Source organism: Ambystoma mexicanum, chromosome 13 (assembly GCF_040938575.1).
Source record: "Ambystoma mexicanum isolate Mex_15411 chromosome 13, UKY_AmexF1_1, whole genome shotgun sequence".
NCBI lineage: Eukaryota > Metazoa > Chordata > Amphibia > Caudata > Ambystomatidae > Ambystoma > Ambystoma mexicanum.
This window is the reverse complement of record NC_090938.1, coordinates 519884439-519901935: the sequence shown is the minus strand read 5'-3', so window position 1 is coordinate 519901935 and position 17497 is coordinate 519884439. Positions and strand designations below refer to the sequence as shown.

General features: G+C 45.1%; 1 protein-coding gene across 5 annotated transcripts in view; it reads right to left on the bottom strand.

The window, feature by feature from the left end:
- NBR1 (NBR1 autophagy cargo receptor) overlaps positions 1-17497 on the bottom strand; it is a 1466631-nt gene that overhangs the window by 784766 nt on the left and 664368 nt on the right. For 3 of the 5 annotated variants that reach the window (XM_069634202.1, XM_069634206.1, XM_069634204.1), the window contains exons 13-14: positions 13732-13871; positions 6625-6700 (exon numbers count right to left, since the gene is read on the bottom strand). In XM_069634202.1, the coding sequence (XP_069490303.1) occupies positions 6625-6700; positions 13732-13871 (216 nt within the window). Of the gene's footprint in view, positions 1-6624; positions 6701-13731; positions 13876-17497 lie in introns of all 5 variants that reach the window. The other 2 variants (XM_069634203.1, XM_069634205.1) reach the window with 2 other exon arrangements.

Genomic DNA, 17497 nt, shown 5'->3' with positions numbered 1-17497 from the left:
AGACCCTGTATCCATAAATTCTCCGTTCTGTGCCTATTCTTGAGGTCTTCGATGGTGGAGATCAACACTTCCATGCCTTGCCTGGCACCAGTCAGCTCGCCCTACAGGTGAATAACATTGTCCTGAAGCATGTGTATTGCCTCCAGGGACGTCATTTGGGGGTCGCCAGAGGTCGCAACTGCGACCTCCGAGTTCTCCCTTGCGACCTCTGTGGTCACCCTTGCGACCTCTAAAAAAAAAAAGTTACTTTTTTTTTTTTTTTGGTAATGTAAGCTCATGGGCTGTGGCCAGCACCATGTGGCTCTTTAGTTCTGGAGTGGCTGACTTGCTTGTTAAAGCCCCTTAAAAAGAAGAAAATGAAGAAAAGGAGTCACACAAAAACACTTTCAGCACTGACCCTAAATAAGAAAGATTAGGAATACCAAATAATGTGTCTTTCTGGTATTCTATTCAATAATTGCTAGACTCATTAAAGGTTTATTTCAGGCACACTTCAAGGGGCGAGTCACTGATTTAGTCTGTTCTTAAACGCCTCAACTCAGCCTTTCATCCTTCTGAGGTCGATAAATGAGTACCAACACAGGTTGGGTGATATTGGGTGTATATTTTTTCTATATAAAGCGCTTAAGCGTAAGTGCTATATAATAACACATCATTATCATTTGGTCATGGACATCTGCTTGCATTCACAGTCATTTGGTAATATGGGCCTATATACACTGATCTTAACGATACATATGGCGATCCATTCTTATATGAAATATACATCACATAGCAATATCGTAACAATATTTTTTGTAGTGTACAATGCTATGTGATAGCACTCCCTGTTTTGTCAACGGGTGAAAGGTTGCATTCCATCGCATCCCGCGATATCACTTCAGGGTGGGGTCAAATGACATCACTTCCTGTGATGTCTCCAGGGGTTAAGGGTCGTGTGATGTCACTTCCGCTACCCCTGGTATTTTGGTGAAATGACGTCCCTGATTGCCTACTCCATATCGCCTACTCTCAATGTGCCTCAGGTCAGTAGCCAGGTGCGCCAGTGACTTCTGCAGCCCCATGGGTGGTTTCCGTGACCTCCTTCCTGATTGATGGGGATATATCTTTTTTAGGGGAGGCCATGCATTCAAGTAGGTCGTTCTTAGTAAGTTGGAGGTCCACTGTACCTCCCGCTGATCTGCTTGCCATGTCTTCCTCCGTCATCCTCCCTCCAATTCCTGCTTCTCTCTGTGCTGTTGTGTGGGTCCAGAAGAAAGTCACAGAGCGAGCCTTATTCTGTGCCTTGCATGGCGACATTCAGGAGCGTCACTTTTCTTTCAGTAGTCAGAGTTGCAACTTTATCCTTGGATCGGGTCAGTGAAGTGGTGTCTGGCTACCCCAGGACCAGGTACTACCCCCAGCCGCAAGCTAGACTCCCCGGTAGCTCCCCTGAAGGATTTCATTATTTATTTATTGGTCATTTGTATAGCACCTATACACAAAACAAGTGTTTCAAAGTGTTTCAAGTGAGGGGAAGTAGCAAGAGGTAAATGCAAGAAACATTCTTACTGGGCCTCGAATCATTCAGATTCAGCAAGCGCTGTATGCGTTTCAATGGTACGAACATATGACAGCAGAGACTGCTTTACAGAGAGACAAAGAACAAAACTGTCGTACTAGGCCCGACACCATTTCAGAGAGTACAAGAGCTGTGAGATAAATTAGATAATAGGGGAAGGCTGAGGGAGAAAAGGGAAGGGACATATAGGAACAAAGAACAGGAAACTATCGTACTTAGCCTGACAGTGTTTCAGAAAGTGCAAGTACTGTGACATGAATGGGGAAGTGGGGGAGGGACAGACAAAAGAGGAAAGGCGAGGTAGAGATAAACCAAAGAGTGCATGGTTATCAGGCAGCCTAAAGTTCGAGTTTACCAGTGGCACACAGTGCACTAGGTGCATGGATGTAAAAGCACACCTAAGCCAGAAGCACTAGAAACCATTTCAAGTGTGGGAATGCACAATTGGAAAACACACCTAGGGTGAGCGGCGATTACAAGTAGGCAGAGAGCAACGTAAGGAAGCTGTGTGCCAGGTATGAGTCAGTAGGAAGACCAGAGGAAGTCCGGGCAGGTGAAGCTGTGTGCTTACCTGGTCAAGTTGGTGACACATTGTTTAAGGTCCTGGGTGTAGAGTGAAGAAAGGATAGTTCAGAGATGAGAGTAGTAGAAGAGGCAGCATCATCGGGGGAAGGGAGGGTGGGTTCCAGCGCCAGGCAGAGCCACACAGGAAGAGAACCTGGCCCTTAAAAGAGGCCTTTGAGGGGGCCGGCGAACGCCTGCCGGCTCTGGGGGCTTGTTGTTAAAGAGGAAGCAGGCAACCAATCAGGCAGGCCTTTGCAGCGATGTTGAATGGCTGATGGAGGGTCCTCGTGGCCCGGTTACAGTGCAGGAAGGCACTGAGAAGTCTTCAAGGTGCAGACAGGCAGATGGTGGTGCCCCGATGCGGGAATCGGGATGCCAGCCCCCTCCACAGGTTTAAGAACTTCCAGCATGGCAGGGCTCACAGCGTCTCTTCTTTTGTGTGGGCTGCGAAATGTCCTGAATCATGAATGCTTCTGGGCAGAAGGACAGCTCTCAGTCCTCCTTTGCCACCAGATCCCAGGTTCAGTTCACTCCCCATCTCAGGACGAGCCGCCTGGAGAGACCCACCTGACCAGGCGGCCCTGGTCACTTTATGCACTCTCTCTCCCTGCTACCCTGGGCTCCTGGTGATCATCATGTTACTCTACCGTGTCTTCAGGCGCCTTCTGGCCCCTCATGTCGCAGGCACACTATGCTCCCTCGCAGCCGTGCCATGTATCTCTCTGGCACACCTCTAGTGGACTTTATCCCCGTCAGCCTGCCTAACATGGCCAACCCGGGTCAGGGCTGTGCATCCAACAGTATGGGGAAAGCACCAATGGTGTTCTGCTACCCCGGGGTGCGTGCTTCCAGCAGCCCTTCACCGCCAACGCGCCGCCTCTCAAAGGAGGCTCCCAGGAGTCAGTGAGGTCACACCATGCCCAGCCGCACCGAGCCACCTCTCCAGCCCACTCCTCCAGGCGCCCGCTCTGCTCTCGCGCTGGTTCTACCCCATCGAGCTTGTGGGGGCCATACATCGCTGTCTATCGGTACACAGATGGCCCCGCAGCGGCTCTCCGTCAGTGGAACATCCCGCGGCTTTCGTCTGCAGGGTTACATGTAAACATCCAGCTGAGGGCCGGCAGAGGTGTCCAGAATGCGGCCACGCCCCCCCTCCACCAGTGACCGTTGAGCAAATGGTCACCAATGAAGGATTGCCGCTCTACAGTCACTGAGTCGCCATTACACAACCTGCATTTCTTCAGGGGAACTCTCTGACATCAGCTGGACATCCAGATCTGGTCCTTTTGATCTTCTGTGGCAGACTTTGCTTATGGGGCTGTCAAATCACAACCGTGTCTGCAGCTGCTTCAAGCCCCCACTCTGCAGGATCTTCACTGGAACATCCCCAACAGTTTTTCTAAGTCAGAATCTTCTGTTGGGGATACTCTGCCTCACCTGTGAATGTTTGTTCCGCTCATCTGCCAGCTCTGAACTACTTACAGAAATTAACCGTACCTGCAGGTTACATCACTCACCTCTGCAAGCACCCATCCTAGAGTTTGGGGAGTGCAACTTTTATGCTGCACTGTCTCTGGTGAGTCCAGTGATGTCTCTTAAGCTCTTCAATAGGTCAGAAATGCTCTATGGACCTAGTGTGCAGACCCTTTAATTAATGTCATAGGAAAACATTCAACCATTGTTTCCTATTGGCCAAAATTATTGCCACTGGGAGAGGGGGAGAAAACGGGGAGACTAAAATACTCAAATGTAGAACTGGCTTCTTCTCACTCGGATCAGGATCTAAAGATTTATCTAGCTTGTGTGAAGAATCTGACATGATTATCCCCAGAAACTTGGTCTGGGACCCTCCTCATGTGGCCAGTGAAAGGCTTGCTTGCTGATCCCGACCCTGGGGGTGGTATACTGCGGGAGGATCACAGAAGGGGGGCTAGGGAGAACAGACCAGGAAAACTGGGATCAACCCCTTTTAACTTTTCCCTTAAACCCACTCGTTTGATGGCTGTTTGTCAAACTAAAGAAGTGGAAAAACCTAAGTTTGGAGAAACAAACTACATTTTCCAGAATCCTATAGGAACTGAGATGAGGAAGAGGACTGTATAGGCATGTAGATGTAGAAGTGAGGCAATTAAGCCTAATAGCCATTTCATGAGTCAGGCAATTGAGGCTGAGAGCCTACACCTGAAGGGCATACAAGGTTGCAGCAGGAGAGCAGAAGAAAAGGAAGCTGCACCAGGAGTTGGAAGGCTGGCAGTAGTAGTAGTAGTAGTAGTAGTAGACAAGGCTGGCAATTCTTGAGGAAGTGTGAGCACACAAGGGACACCAGAACGTGGAGAGAGCAGATTTCAACTGCAAGTTCTGAGAGGGTCCTGTGTTCTCAAAACCTGTGTTGCAGAAGCTGCGCAGAGGAAGACGTGCTGGAAAGGAAGTTTTCACCATGTGAGCTGAGTTGCTGTGATTGCAGAACCTTGACCGTGAAGCAACCCAAGACCAGGGGCAAAAGGCAAGTCGAGGGTTTCGGGAGCAAGAAAGGCTCCCAATTAAGAAGGCCGGACCGGAGACACCTGTACTGCAGAATGGTGGGGGTCCCAAGTGAGCCCAAAGAAGCAGAAGAGGTCGAGGAAGTCCAAAGCAACCCGAAACCGCAGTGTCCCTTAGGCCGGTGAGTGACTTAAGCCAAAATTGTGGAAAAGGAACGCTGTTTTCCATTCCGAAAACACAAAGAAACTGTTTTAAAAGTGCTACTAGGGAAACGAGCACAAAGGAAGGTCACGTGTGAACAATTACATATCCAGAAAGAAGTCAGAAGTTGCCTCTAACTGTACACAGGAATACAATTCCATTCAAGTCTAAGTCGAAAAACTATCTTAAACAGTGGTCGGATGAATCTAATTATGGTTTCACTTTGAAGACTAAACCTTGTAACCCCCTGAATTAACATTCTTTATTTTTTGAAGTAGCTATACAGAAGCAAATAACAAGCAATACACAAGCCAAGAGGCTAACCCTTTTCCCAGTGAGGCAAGTATTGTTTAAACACCACTACTTGAGATTTGAAGTAGCCAAAAGTCAAATAGCCCTAATTCTAAGTGTGGCATTGTTACCTGAAGCCTGAGGAGTGCCACTAAAACTTCTGGGTAACTTACTCGGACAGAAGGTGTGTCATTAAGTCCGGGGAATGACAACTGGGTGCTTGGCAAGAACTTGGAGGAAAAAAAACCTGTAATGCCGAAGACTACTGAAGTGAGAGGAAGTCAGTCTTCTGGGCAGAGGCAGGTTACCCATCGTGGCAGTCAGACAGACAAAAGCGGAAAAGAGGTTGTCCCTTTCAAAAGTACCTGAATGCTTTGCCTACCTGTAGAGGTTGAAGAGTTTTGTCATTTAATGCCTACTAATTCTGTATAAGACTGAAGCAAAGTACCTGCACTGTGGTAGTGTTTAAAACGGTCAGTGGATGCCACAGTGAAGTGGTTTGGAGTAGTAGTAGTAGTAGTAGGCTATGAGACAAAAGTGAGTCTTCTCATAGTAACAGTAAAAGGGTGGTTAAGGGGGAAACACCAACCCAAAGAGAAGCATCCTGGCAATTGCACTGAATGTTCTGCAGAGGTATTAACTATAAAGTGGTAAATGAAGGAATTCCATTCTTTGAACTGTGTTGACCAACATTGAAGAGAAGATATCTAGGATTACCACTGGTGCTATTTTCTTGGCTGGAATTGGAAGGGGATCTTTTCAACCAAAACTGGAGAATTGTTACCAGTGGATTTTTGTTTGATGAACTTTTGTTTTGACTTGGAACTGACAAGAACTGGTTTGAACTTTTTAAAATTGACCTTACAACCCTGCGAAGGGATTATCCCAGGGTAGGTGAAGGTCATCCAGATATCGTTCAGTTCTTTTTTAATATTTTATGTTGCTTCATTATCATTCTTTGAATGTGTTGCAGTTTAAAGAGAGGGCCAGTTTACCTATGATAGGAGTGGATCTCTTAGACATTAGACCAGGTAGTGAATCCCCTGATAAAGCCTTGCTTGCTCTACTCTTTTTGCAAACTTTTTCTTTAATAAAATGTCTAATAAAATGTCTAATTGTGAAAAAGCTACAAACAGTTGTTCGCCTCGCATTACTGACCCCTGACACTTGCCTATGACTCAATCAGCAGTCACTTCTCTGCTAATGTTTGTCCCCCTGGTTCTTCAACCCTACTCCTGTACACTAGCTGGATTGGCATTTTAAACAATGTAGAAAACCGAATTCAGCACATAAAACCACTGATGTAAAGCAAAGCTCTGGCTACTTTTTTTCTCAGAGGTGAGCCTTTCTAACACAAGACCGATGTTAACACAATGCATCAAAACGGACACCGAAGTTAAAATCAAGCCTAAATGTGCTTTTGGCACACCGACCCAGAATGCACCAACCAAGGACAGCTAGCATTAATAAGATGGTGCTTGTCCATTAACAGAACATGAGTATTCTAAGTTTTGAACGACTCTTACCAACAGGTGTGTTGTGAGGCACTCGCTCCATCTCTTGTACAATGTTGATATCTAGCAGTTCAAATGAGAGCAGATCCTAAAGATAAACAGATGATTTGTATGAACAAGCAATGTCAAATTCTTCAGTGTGTGTAAATAACGAATAAAAGGCGCAAGTTGTTACAAATTGTAGAAGATGCAGGTATTGAAACGGTACTGAGTGACAGAAAACCACTGAATACAATATACCAGAATGATGCCCTGCTCAATAAGTACTGTATTTAATAAAGATATAACAGGCCCATGTCACAAGTCAGAGCTGTATTGCCATGATGAAGAAATAGTGGCCTGACCCACTAGGCTATTTGAAGGGAGAAGTTATTTTCTAAACCTATTGCCATCAATTTTATAGCATTTAAGTCTTGGTACAGACTTGTAAGAGCTACAGGTATGCACAATAATCAATCCCAAATGAAACCGGTACTCATTTCTAAGAATAAGCTAGAATGGCTGTTCTATTAGGGGTAAAAGTCACCTTTGGGAACCTTCAGTTTGATGATGTTGATTTTACTGTTGGTCAGTATGAGAAAACTGGGAAAAGTAAACCCTGCAGCAGGGAAACGCTAGAGTAATTCATGTCTACGAACACCTAAAATGCTGGAGATAAGAATGGATTTGATTTAAGGGTTTGATTCCCAATAACTTATTCCCATTACGTAGAGCTGCTAAAACTAAATTGCCCTGTGCAATAATATATTCAAAAAGTTAAAAGAAAATTGCTAACACTTGTCAATGCCACAGAACAAAACTTCATGAACCGTGCTGGTGAGGCAATTTCATCAACTTTCAGGAAGAGGACAGTGATACACCTCAAACAGAATTAAAGGAAGAATATTACAGGCAAATAGACCAAATCTTGCAAATCTCCCTTTCCCTCCTTGCAGAGACCTTGTTTTTAGCAATTTAAATAACTGTTCTAACACAGTTCTAATAGGTCCAGTCAGGAATGTATTATTAAAATATTGGTATAATGAATTCAGATCACAGAGACCCTAATGTGTAAAAAGAACAAGTTACATACCAACTGTAACGTTCTTTCGACTGGATGTTCCTCCCACGTATTCCTCATCTTAGATATATCCTTACCTTCAGCTTTGCTGTTTCGGAAAAAAGAATTCTCCACCAGAGGGTGCTCTGCTCGAGACCGGGGCATCGATGTCACTCGGCGGTAAGCGTCAACGTCATCCGCTGTATAAATGGCTCGAGCCACGCCCGTTGGCTTCAGTTCTGTTTTTTTGTATATTGTAGTCAATAATTAGAAAATAAGGCGTGTCCCTTTGACCAAAAGCTCTAGAGGAACCTTGAGTGTGAAACACGTAAACTGTACTGCGGGTTAGGCTGGGAGTGTCGATGAAGAATACATGGGAGGAACATCCAGTCGAAAGAATGTTACAGTTGGTAAGTAACTTGTTCTTCGAATGGACTGTGTCCTCACACGTATTCCTCATCTTAGATAGGCTCCCAAAGCAGTCTGAATTGGAGGAGGGAGTACCAGAAATATTAATCATGCACAGTATGAAGTACTGATTTTGCAAAGAGACCCCCCCCCATCTGGAGAAGTTGAATCTAGGGAGTAGTGCTTTACAAATGTGTGCATGGATGATGCACAAATATCTTGTACCGGGACACCTAAGAGCTGTTGAATGAGCTCTCAGCCCATCTGGAGGATCTTTCCCAGCCAATCTATAACAATCAGTTATAGCTAAAATTATCCATCTGGACAATGTTTGTTTTGTCACTGCCAGCCCTAATTTACAGCCAGTATACTGCACAAAAGGTTGGTCACACTGACAGAATTTAGCTAATCTCAATATATAGAAACTAAGAGCCCTCTTAGGATCTAATCTGTGTAATCTTTCTTCCGCCTTACTTGCGTGAGGAGGAGGATAAAAGGCAGGCAATGTTATCTTTTGTGACAGGTGAAAATCTGAGACAATTTTCAGTAGAAAAGAGGGTTTGACCTTAAGAACAACTTTATCTTTGTGAAAGATGGAGTGAGGAGGTTTGCTAGAAAGCGCCTGCAACTCACTCAGTAATTGCCACTAGCAGTATTGTCTTTAGAGTAATGAGCCCTAACGGGCATGAATGCAATGGCTTAAATGGAACACTAAATTTAGATCCCACACAGGTACTTGAAAGGGTATTGGATGAAACACATTAGTAAGCCCTTTTAAGAACTGTACAATTAAAACATAGCCTGAAATAATATTCCTCCTCTTAGGAGCGCTTAAAAATGGATAGCGCAGCCAAATAACCTTTTATCGTGCCAACTTGGAGCCCCAAATTGGCCAAATGTAAAAGAAAAGACAATATTGTAGGAATATTGTAGGAATAATACATTGAAAAGGGTCGACATTCTTATCCCTGCACCAGTTACTGAACCTGTTCCAACAACACCGGTACAGAGATTTAGTTGCTGGCCTTCTGGCCAAAAGCAAAATCTCCATTACGTCATACGGAAGGTCCCAATCCTTGTATCTCAGCCTCTCAGAAACCATGCATGAAGGCTGAGTGTCTTGACCTCTGGATGGAGAACCCGACCCTCCTCTCGCGAGAGAAGGTCCTCTCTTTGTGAAAGACGTATTGGAGGGCAGAGAGACATATCTAGAGGATCCGGGTACCATGTTCTCCTGGCCCAATCCAGGGCAATTAGGATCATGGTTTTCAGGAACTTTGTTAACCTTCTGATTACTTGAGGAATCACGGGCACTGGAGAAAACGCGTACAGGAGTGGAAATTCCCAGTCCACCACAAACGCGTCTCCTAGAGCTCAGTATAGTTCGCACTTTCGGTTGGCACCGGTAGCAAACAGATTCACTTGAGGGGTTCCCCAAAGATCTCTTGAAGGACTTCCTAAGCTAGTTCCCATTCATGGGATACTGTGCTCTGCCTGGTCAGAGCATCTGCCGCCGTGTTCTGATCTCCGGCTAGGTGAATTGCCATTAGAGAGATTCCTTCCTGTATTGCCCAGAACCAGAGCAGCATTGCCTCTCTGCACAGTGGTAGTGACTCTAAACCACCTCTATTGTTGAGGTAGTACATGGCCACCATGTTGTCCATCATCAGGGCATTCTTTCCCCGTACAGAGGGCAGAAAGGCTTTCAGCGCTAGTCTGATTGCCCTCAGCTCCAACAGGTTGATGTGTAGTTTGGACTCCGATGTAGACCAGCGACTGCTGATTCTCAGATCGCTGGTGTGGGCTCCCCACCCTGTGAGTGAGGTGTCAAAAATATTCTACCTTGAGGATATGTTGCAGGCCCACCATCGAAGATCCTGTGCCACTCTGGCGGGAACTTGCAAAAGATCCGACATTTCCCCTGAAAATTGGGACCATTGAGTCCCGAGGACCCACTTTAGGGATCTGATCCTCAATCTGCCCTCTGTCACCAGAAAAATGCAGGATGCCATAAGATAGAGCAACCTTAGAAAATCGAAGGCAGGCAGATGCTGGGCATTTTGGAACTTCGTTACCATCTGCAGAATGTGGTGAGCTCTCTCTTCGGGAGGCGAGGCTTTGCCCGAGAAAGTATCCAGGACTGCTCCGATAAATTGGAGTTTCTGTGATGGTATCATATTTGACTTCTTGAAATTCAGAGAGAAGCCCAGTCTGTGTAGGAAGTGGCAGGTCTTGCTTAGATGTTCCTGGGCTTGTTCTGGGGAACGTGCCCTGATTAACTAATCGTCCAGGTAGGGGTTCCCCCTCTCCTGAGACTCACTGCCACTACCGCCATCAGCTTGGTGAAAATTCTCAGGCGGAGGTCAACCCGAATGGCAGAACTCGAAAATGATGGTAAGAGTTGCCAATCGTGACCCTCAGGTACTTTCTGTGCTTGAGATGGATTGGCATATGAAAGTAAGCATCCTGAAGGTCCAATGATACCAACCAGTCTTGGAGTTGGAGAGCCTGAAGGAAATGAGACAGGGTAACCATCTTGAACTTGTACTTCCTGGGGAACTTCTTCAGGTTTCTTAAGTCAATGATGGGTCTCAATCCTTCATACTTCTTTGGGATGAGAAAGTATGGGGGGGTACCAACCCTTGTTTCTCTCCGCTACAGGTACATATTCTATTGCACCTTTCTCTAGCAGGGTTAAGATATCCTGCAACAGGAGCGGGTCTGGAATTTTGGCAGAGTTGTATCCCAGAGGGTGATTTTGAGGTTTCTTCTGAAAGAGAAGGCAGTAACCTTGGGATACTGTTTCCAGTGCCCAAGCATCTGAAGTAATGCCACGCCATTTTTACAGATTCTGAGAGATTCTGCCTCCCACCAGGGTCTGGTGGGTCAAAACCTCAGAGTGGCTTTGCGGCAGCTGCAGTAGCGGCTGAGGGCACAGTTGCCGCTGCTGGGGCAGATCTAGCACCTTTTCCTCGCCCCCGAGGAAATTTCCTTTGTTCTCTTTGACTGGCCTGTCCCCTACCTTTTCCAAAAGAGGAATAAAATCAAAAGGGACGACCCCTCCAGGAAGATGAGCCTTTGAAGGGGCGCTGTTGAGGTGGTCGTATTGCGGCACTATGTGACTTTGCTCCCACTTTAGAGGTCTGCAGCTTCTCCAAACTTTCATCCGCTTTGCTGCCGAACAACCTCAAGCCATCAAATGGCTAGTCTGGCCTGCACATCCGGTGCAAAACCTGACTTTCTCAGCCACACAAATCTGCGTAGCACAGCACACCAGATGCCATGGACCTGCTGATGCTGTTTGCAGTGACCAAACCTGATTGGAGGCATTCCCCCATAGGCTCCTTTCCATCCTTTACTATGGCTAGGAAACTTTCCTGTTCCTCACCATCAGGGATATGCTCAGCTGCCGCTGTCTTACAGTCCCACAGGGTGTATGTGAATCTTGCAAGGGTGCAAGTTACATTTGTAGATTTCAATGCCATGCTACCCTAAGAAAAAAATCTTACAGGACCATGTGTCCATTTCTTTATCATCCCTGTCTGGGGGAATTGTAGGGTATGCTGCATTCCTAGTAGATATGGCCGCCTGAACCACTAGACTTTCAGGTGATGGGTGTTTCCTTAAATATTCAAGGTCTGAAGAAGAGGGCCTGTATTTAGATGTGAATTTCTTATTAACTGCAGCAGCGGACTCAGGGGTTTCCCATGTAGTCATCACTTTCCTTTGCAAAGCTATGTGAAAAGGAAGTATGGGGTCCTGTTGAGGTCCCCCCGAAAGGATGTCTGTCATGTCATCTTCTTGGTAAGTAGGGGAATTTCAGTTCCATCCCATAAATTCTGTTACCCTACTCATTTATCTCCTGTACCCTGCATCTGCATGATCAGCAGGGTCAGGTTTTTCAAACTCCTACTCTGAAGATGTATCCAGACCACTTGCTGTCTGCAGGCACTCATAAGTCTGCCATTTTTGATTGAGGGTCAATCAACTCCTCAGGAACTTCCCTTGTTCCAAATTTTACACCAGCCAGTGAAACATCCTCTTCCTCTGAGGATCTTTCCTCATAAAAGGAGGACAAAAATGTGAAAAAATCCTGTCTATTTTCCGGATGAAAAATCTTCTCCGGTGTCATAGACTTTGCCTTCAACACAGAAGTCGATTTAGTAATAGGAATCAACAAAATTGTTGACAAGGGCGTCGATGGCATCAAAGTTATCGGTAATGGCTTCGATACAGTCGAAGGAGTCTTCGATAATGTTGAAGGAGCCATCGACGCTGTCGAAGTAACCCTCGACACCGTCAATGGAGTACTCTACTTAAGAGTGTTTGAGTGGCCTGTCGACACCTTGGACTCCAACGTCTTCGAAAGAGGCTTCGAGGAAGCCTTCGATGACGATTTTAATGGCGGATGAGTATCCAGCGCCATTTTGTCGAGTATTGCCTCCAGTTTTTGCACTGGTAGGCGTTTCTTGTGAGGCGTCGCAGAGGATCCCCTCGAAGATTTTCATCAGATCTTTTTGTCTTAGATCTTTCCCTGTCACTTTTAGTATGAGCAGGGACATGGCCTTCACTAGACTTCTTTGAGGAGGTCTGGGCCACATTTTCAAAGATTTTTAACATTGAAGCTCTAAAGGCCTCCCACTTATTCAGGGAATCATATTCTTCTGAAGACATCGAAGAAGAGGAAGAGGGAGAGGGAGACCGGTGTCGCCTTTTCTTCGACTTTTCTGAAGAAGACTACTTCCTAGATCTACATCTTCACCTTGATTTCTTCGATTTGTGACGTCTTTCACTAGACTCAGCCGAGCCTTTATTTCTTCTCAAAGAAGACTTTGAGAACTCCTCCCCCACCGCCAGTTTACCTCTCGGTTCCTTTATAGCTTTATTGGTCATCGACTGACACGAACCGCACTAGTCTATCCGATGGTCAGGACCCAAGCACCAGAGGTAATTTCGATGGGGGATCTGTTAACGACATCTTCTTCCCGCATTTCTGAAATTTTTTTAAGCCAGTTTTAGGTGTGGAAGGGTTCGATGACGAATACATTTTCATGAGAACTGAAGCACCGTTTTCTTGATATGAAGTGAAAGCTCTCTGAAAAACGGAACTGAGGCCAAAGGGCGCGGCTCGAGCCATTTATACAGCGGATGATGTCGACAGATACCGCCGAGGGACATCGAAGCCGCGTGACTCAAACAGAACGCCCTCTGGTGGAGACATTTTATTTGTGAAGCAGCAAAGCTGAAGGTAAGGATATATCTAAGATGAGGAATACGTGGGAGGACACAATCCATTTGAAAATATGTTTTTAAAAAGATTATAGATGGAAAAATACTAATTAAGGTCTTGATTAGGTCATTAATGTTAGTCTCAGAAAGAAACCTCTAATAGGAGGACCCCTTTAGTACAAAATGCTAAAAATCCATCACTGCACAGATGTAGCTCCATGCCGCCCAAGCTTTCTTTTAAATACACGTGGCTACTCCACATTTTCGCCATCTGTGCAAGACTAAGCAGCTTGTATCTACTGCACAGTTCATTTAAAACTGATCCTTGTATGTTTATTACAAATGACTCATCAATGGTTTCTCTAAATTTCCAAATGGTCTCTCCAAGTGTAGACTTAAAGTATACAGAGCACTGAAGAACATTAGTTGTATATCTATGTTACCTGAGCTGTGAGGAGATCAACCGATGGGAGGTACATCGCACTCTCTCTATGAACGCTACGGATCTTGAATGGGATGGCTGGCAGTTCTGGCTGTTGATAAGCTTCACCATTTTGTGCATTTGTCCCAGACTCTACAGAAACTTCCTATTTATAAACAATATTTGGATAATTAATGGTGAATCAATGGATTCTAAAATTAAAATCATAATAGATATGTACTACTAAATGCACTCAAACATTCTCAACCCCTGCAATGTAGTTTCACATTGGGGAAGGAAGAAAGGAGACAAGGGTTGAACAGGGTCTGCGGGAAAAGCAAAGTGTGACCAACAGCCAAGTAAGGCTGCGATGAAGAGAAAGGCAGGGCACGTGGGAATGAAAAGTGATCGAGGATGGGAAGATGTAGAGAAAGGATTTGGGACGGCAAGATAGGCTGAAGAGTGTGGACACTGAGGGGCAAAGTAGGACATAGCAGAACAAGGAGGAAAGGCAATGCAGATTGAGGGTCATAAAGGAAAGGGTTGAGAGGAAATTAAAAGGCAGAGTGAAGGATGTACGGCAAAGAATTGTGAGGTGGAGGTAGAGGTAGACTGGGTGAAGGTAGAGTAAGTAGATGAAGTAAGAAAAATATTTTTTTATTTTTTATTAGAAAGTTGTTTTAATCAAGTAAACTTGATTTTTCAACAAATACAATTACATAACATGTTAAAAATTCATTGAGATGGTTCAAACAATCCTAAAATGACGAACAATGAGGTATTTTTGACAATTCAATTTGATCAAGTCAAACCAGCAGAATAAAGCAGCAGCAACTCCACTTTTAGACAATAATAACAATAAGCAATGAGATATCCAGCCTTGTTCCGAGGGTAATCACAGATGAGAGAGACATGTGATCATAATTTGCTCTGGGTCGATAGATATCTGTCAGTTTTAGACTGTACAAGAAATTCAATATAGCATATCTCAATGATTGGCTGTTAGTATGAAACAACAAGTCCCATAATCTGTCACTAGCAAGTATTACGTGATCCATCAACAAAGGTTTTATATACTTGATTCTTTGCATAGGTAAAGCAGGACAGACGGAGCATAGATGTTTCAAAGTTTCTGAAGATACCTTACAAAAGCGACAGATACACTCATTCTCAGATATTAATTTATGTTTATAAAGTAATTCATTTGTAGGCCAAAGATTCAATCGATAGCGTAGGAAGTCATCCCGCAGGCGTGTGCTGGGAAAAAGGGCCAAGTAACTCAACTGTGCCGTAGCGTTTCAGATTAAATGCAATATCTACAAAGACCTGATATTGGGTACACGCGCTTCGCGTCTGTATCCAATCATACTCCCATTATCTTATTTTTGCTCGGTTCGGATTCTCTATTAATAGTGTTGTTGTAAGCCCTGTTTCACTAATGACCTCTTGTGCTTTTTGCCTCCAACCGAGGGGAAATGCATCCATTGAATGTAAGAGATACTTTGCAATTACTTTGATTAAGCCCGATTTCTTATCTGCCATGACACATTTCCTGTAAAGTGAACAAATTTTCCATTTACAAATGGCATACAAAGACACCAGGCCTAATTCGTGTCTCACGATACACATAGGATAGGAAGGTGGTAAAGGCAAGATTTGTTTCCAATAACGTCTCTCTATTGCAGTCCAGTAAATATAGGTTTTTTTCAAGGAAGCCTCAACACCATAAGTTATTACTGGAACAAACTTTTGTTTATAATAAACAACTGTCGGTACCAAGGAGAACTTGCAATATTTGGCTTTGATCAGGCGGGCTTGGGATACTGCTGTTATAATCTTTTGTTTTACATGATAATCATGAGCATTAGGATTCATGTTGTTTGTAACAAATGTGCCTAGATATATGTAGGAAGGTACAGTTTCCAATGTTGTACATTGTAAGGGCCATTCATGATTATCACATCGTTGTTTTCTGGTGCCGAATTGGATAACCTTGGTTTTCGCTATATATTAACAGTTATGCGGTTCTCTAGAAGTATATCGATCCAAGACACTCAATAAGACACGGAGGCCATTCGCAGTCTTCGAAAGTAAGACCATATCATCGGCATACAACAAATGCCTAATTTGGATGTCATTACGTTTTGGAGAATCTGTGGTGAGTGAGGCAAAGACTTGCGTTACATCAGAAATACAGAAATTAAATATCGCTGACGCCAAGATACAGCCCTGTTTGAGCCCTCGAGCAGTCTCTATTGGGTCCGACAAACCTTCACCATTCAATCTAACCTGTATAGAGGTGCCCGTATGCAACTGAATAATCCACTTCAGGATAAACCAAGGACAGCCTTTATCCATACGTTTTTTTTAATATTAGCTCACGCGGAATTGCGTCAAACGCCATGCGGAAGTCAACGATGTTAGGGAGAATTCTCTGTTTAGGCTGAATTTCCTAACCTAGTGAGTCTGGAGTTTGTTTTTTCCTCTCCTGCCAAGAGTGAGACTCTTTTTCCCACTCTTGGACATGATTTATGGTGTTCCTTTGACTGTTAATGTGTTTTATGGGCTATGGGGTCCTTTACTCCATAGGGTCTCATGTGTTTTTACTATGTGTGTTACACAGCACCCTCCGTGCAGTGACACAGGGGTGTCATAGTGACACCCCTCCATAGACTCCATACCCTGGGACTGACTACTGTCTCCCAGGGCATGTAAAGTCACCATTGGCTTTACTAGTCCCAAATTATTAACAGAAACCAGTACAAACCATCATATTGTGGACGTACTGTTCAGGGCAATTCAATTGCCCCGGGGTCTGTTAGTCGAGGGGGCACGTCTCCGTCCCCCCTGATCGAGTTTTGGCTGGTGGCAGTGGATACTACTTTTTATATTCGACCGCAAATATGTCCCTATGGGATTTTCCCATTGTTCGAGGCTACCAACTTTAATTATTTAATTCTCATAGCCTCAAACATACCGCCGGTTTATTTATTTAATATTAATTCGACGGTTGGTATTTTTTGCCAGGACTCTATTCTAAAATGGCGTTTGTGTTCTCTTCTGTGACTCCAACCCAAGTCGAGCCCTTTTTTCCACTTTTGGTGGGCTTCTCCACAGAAGCCTCCAAAAGTGGTGCCACTCTGTCTGGGTACCACAGGGGGTGTGGGAGGGGGTTTAGGCACCCTGGACTGAGTTACCTTGGTAACTCAAGTCGCACTCTTGTGTGACTGGCCCAAGTGGTGAGCCGGCCGGCTCACCACTTAGCATGTTTGATTGACAGCTAGGCTGAGTGAATGGGGGTGTGCTGCATAAAAGCAGGGCTTTGGGGACTGGAACTTCAGAAGTCGCCACAGGACCTGAGAATCCGACGAGGGAGGAGCCGATCTGCTACGACGACACCACCGGTGGAGCCCTGCGGAACCGACTCACCACTTCCCGACGACAGAGAAGATCTCCCAGCTGGAGAGTCTTCTTCCTCTGACTGGTGGGCACAACTAGTTTACCTTCTTTTTCTCGCATCCCAGGACGTCTTGTGGTCGAATTGCCCTTGCCAAGCAACCCGGCAACCCGATAGCCACTGACCACTGGACTGCGAACTAAAGGACCGCTCCTTTTAACTGAGAACTCCACGGCTGGTTTCTTCCCTGGCAGTGCAACGGACTCCTGTCTTCCTCCCCAACGAGATCCTCTCTTCCCCCGGATGAAGCACCAACTTGCATCCGCTGCCAGGAACAACTGCCCCCGCTGGAGTATTCTCACCACTTTAAAGGTACCGTGTCCGCCAGGCC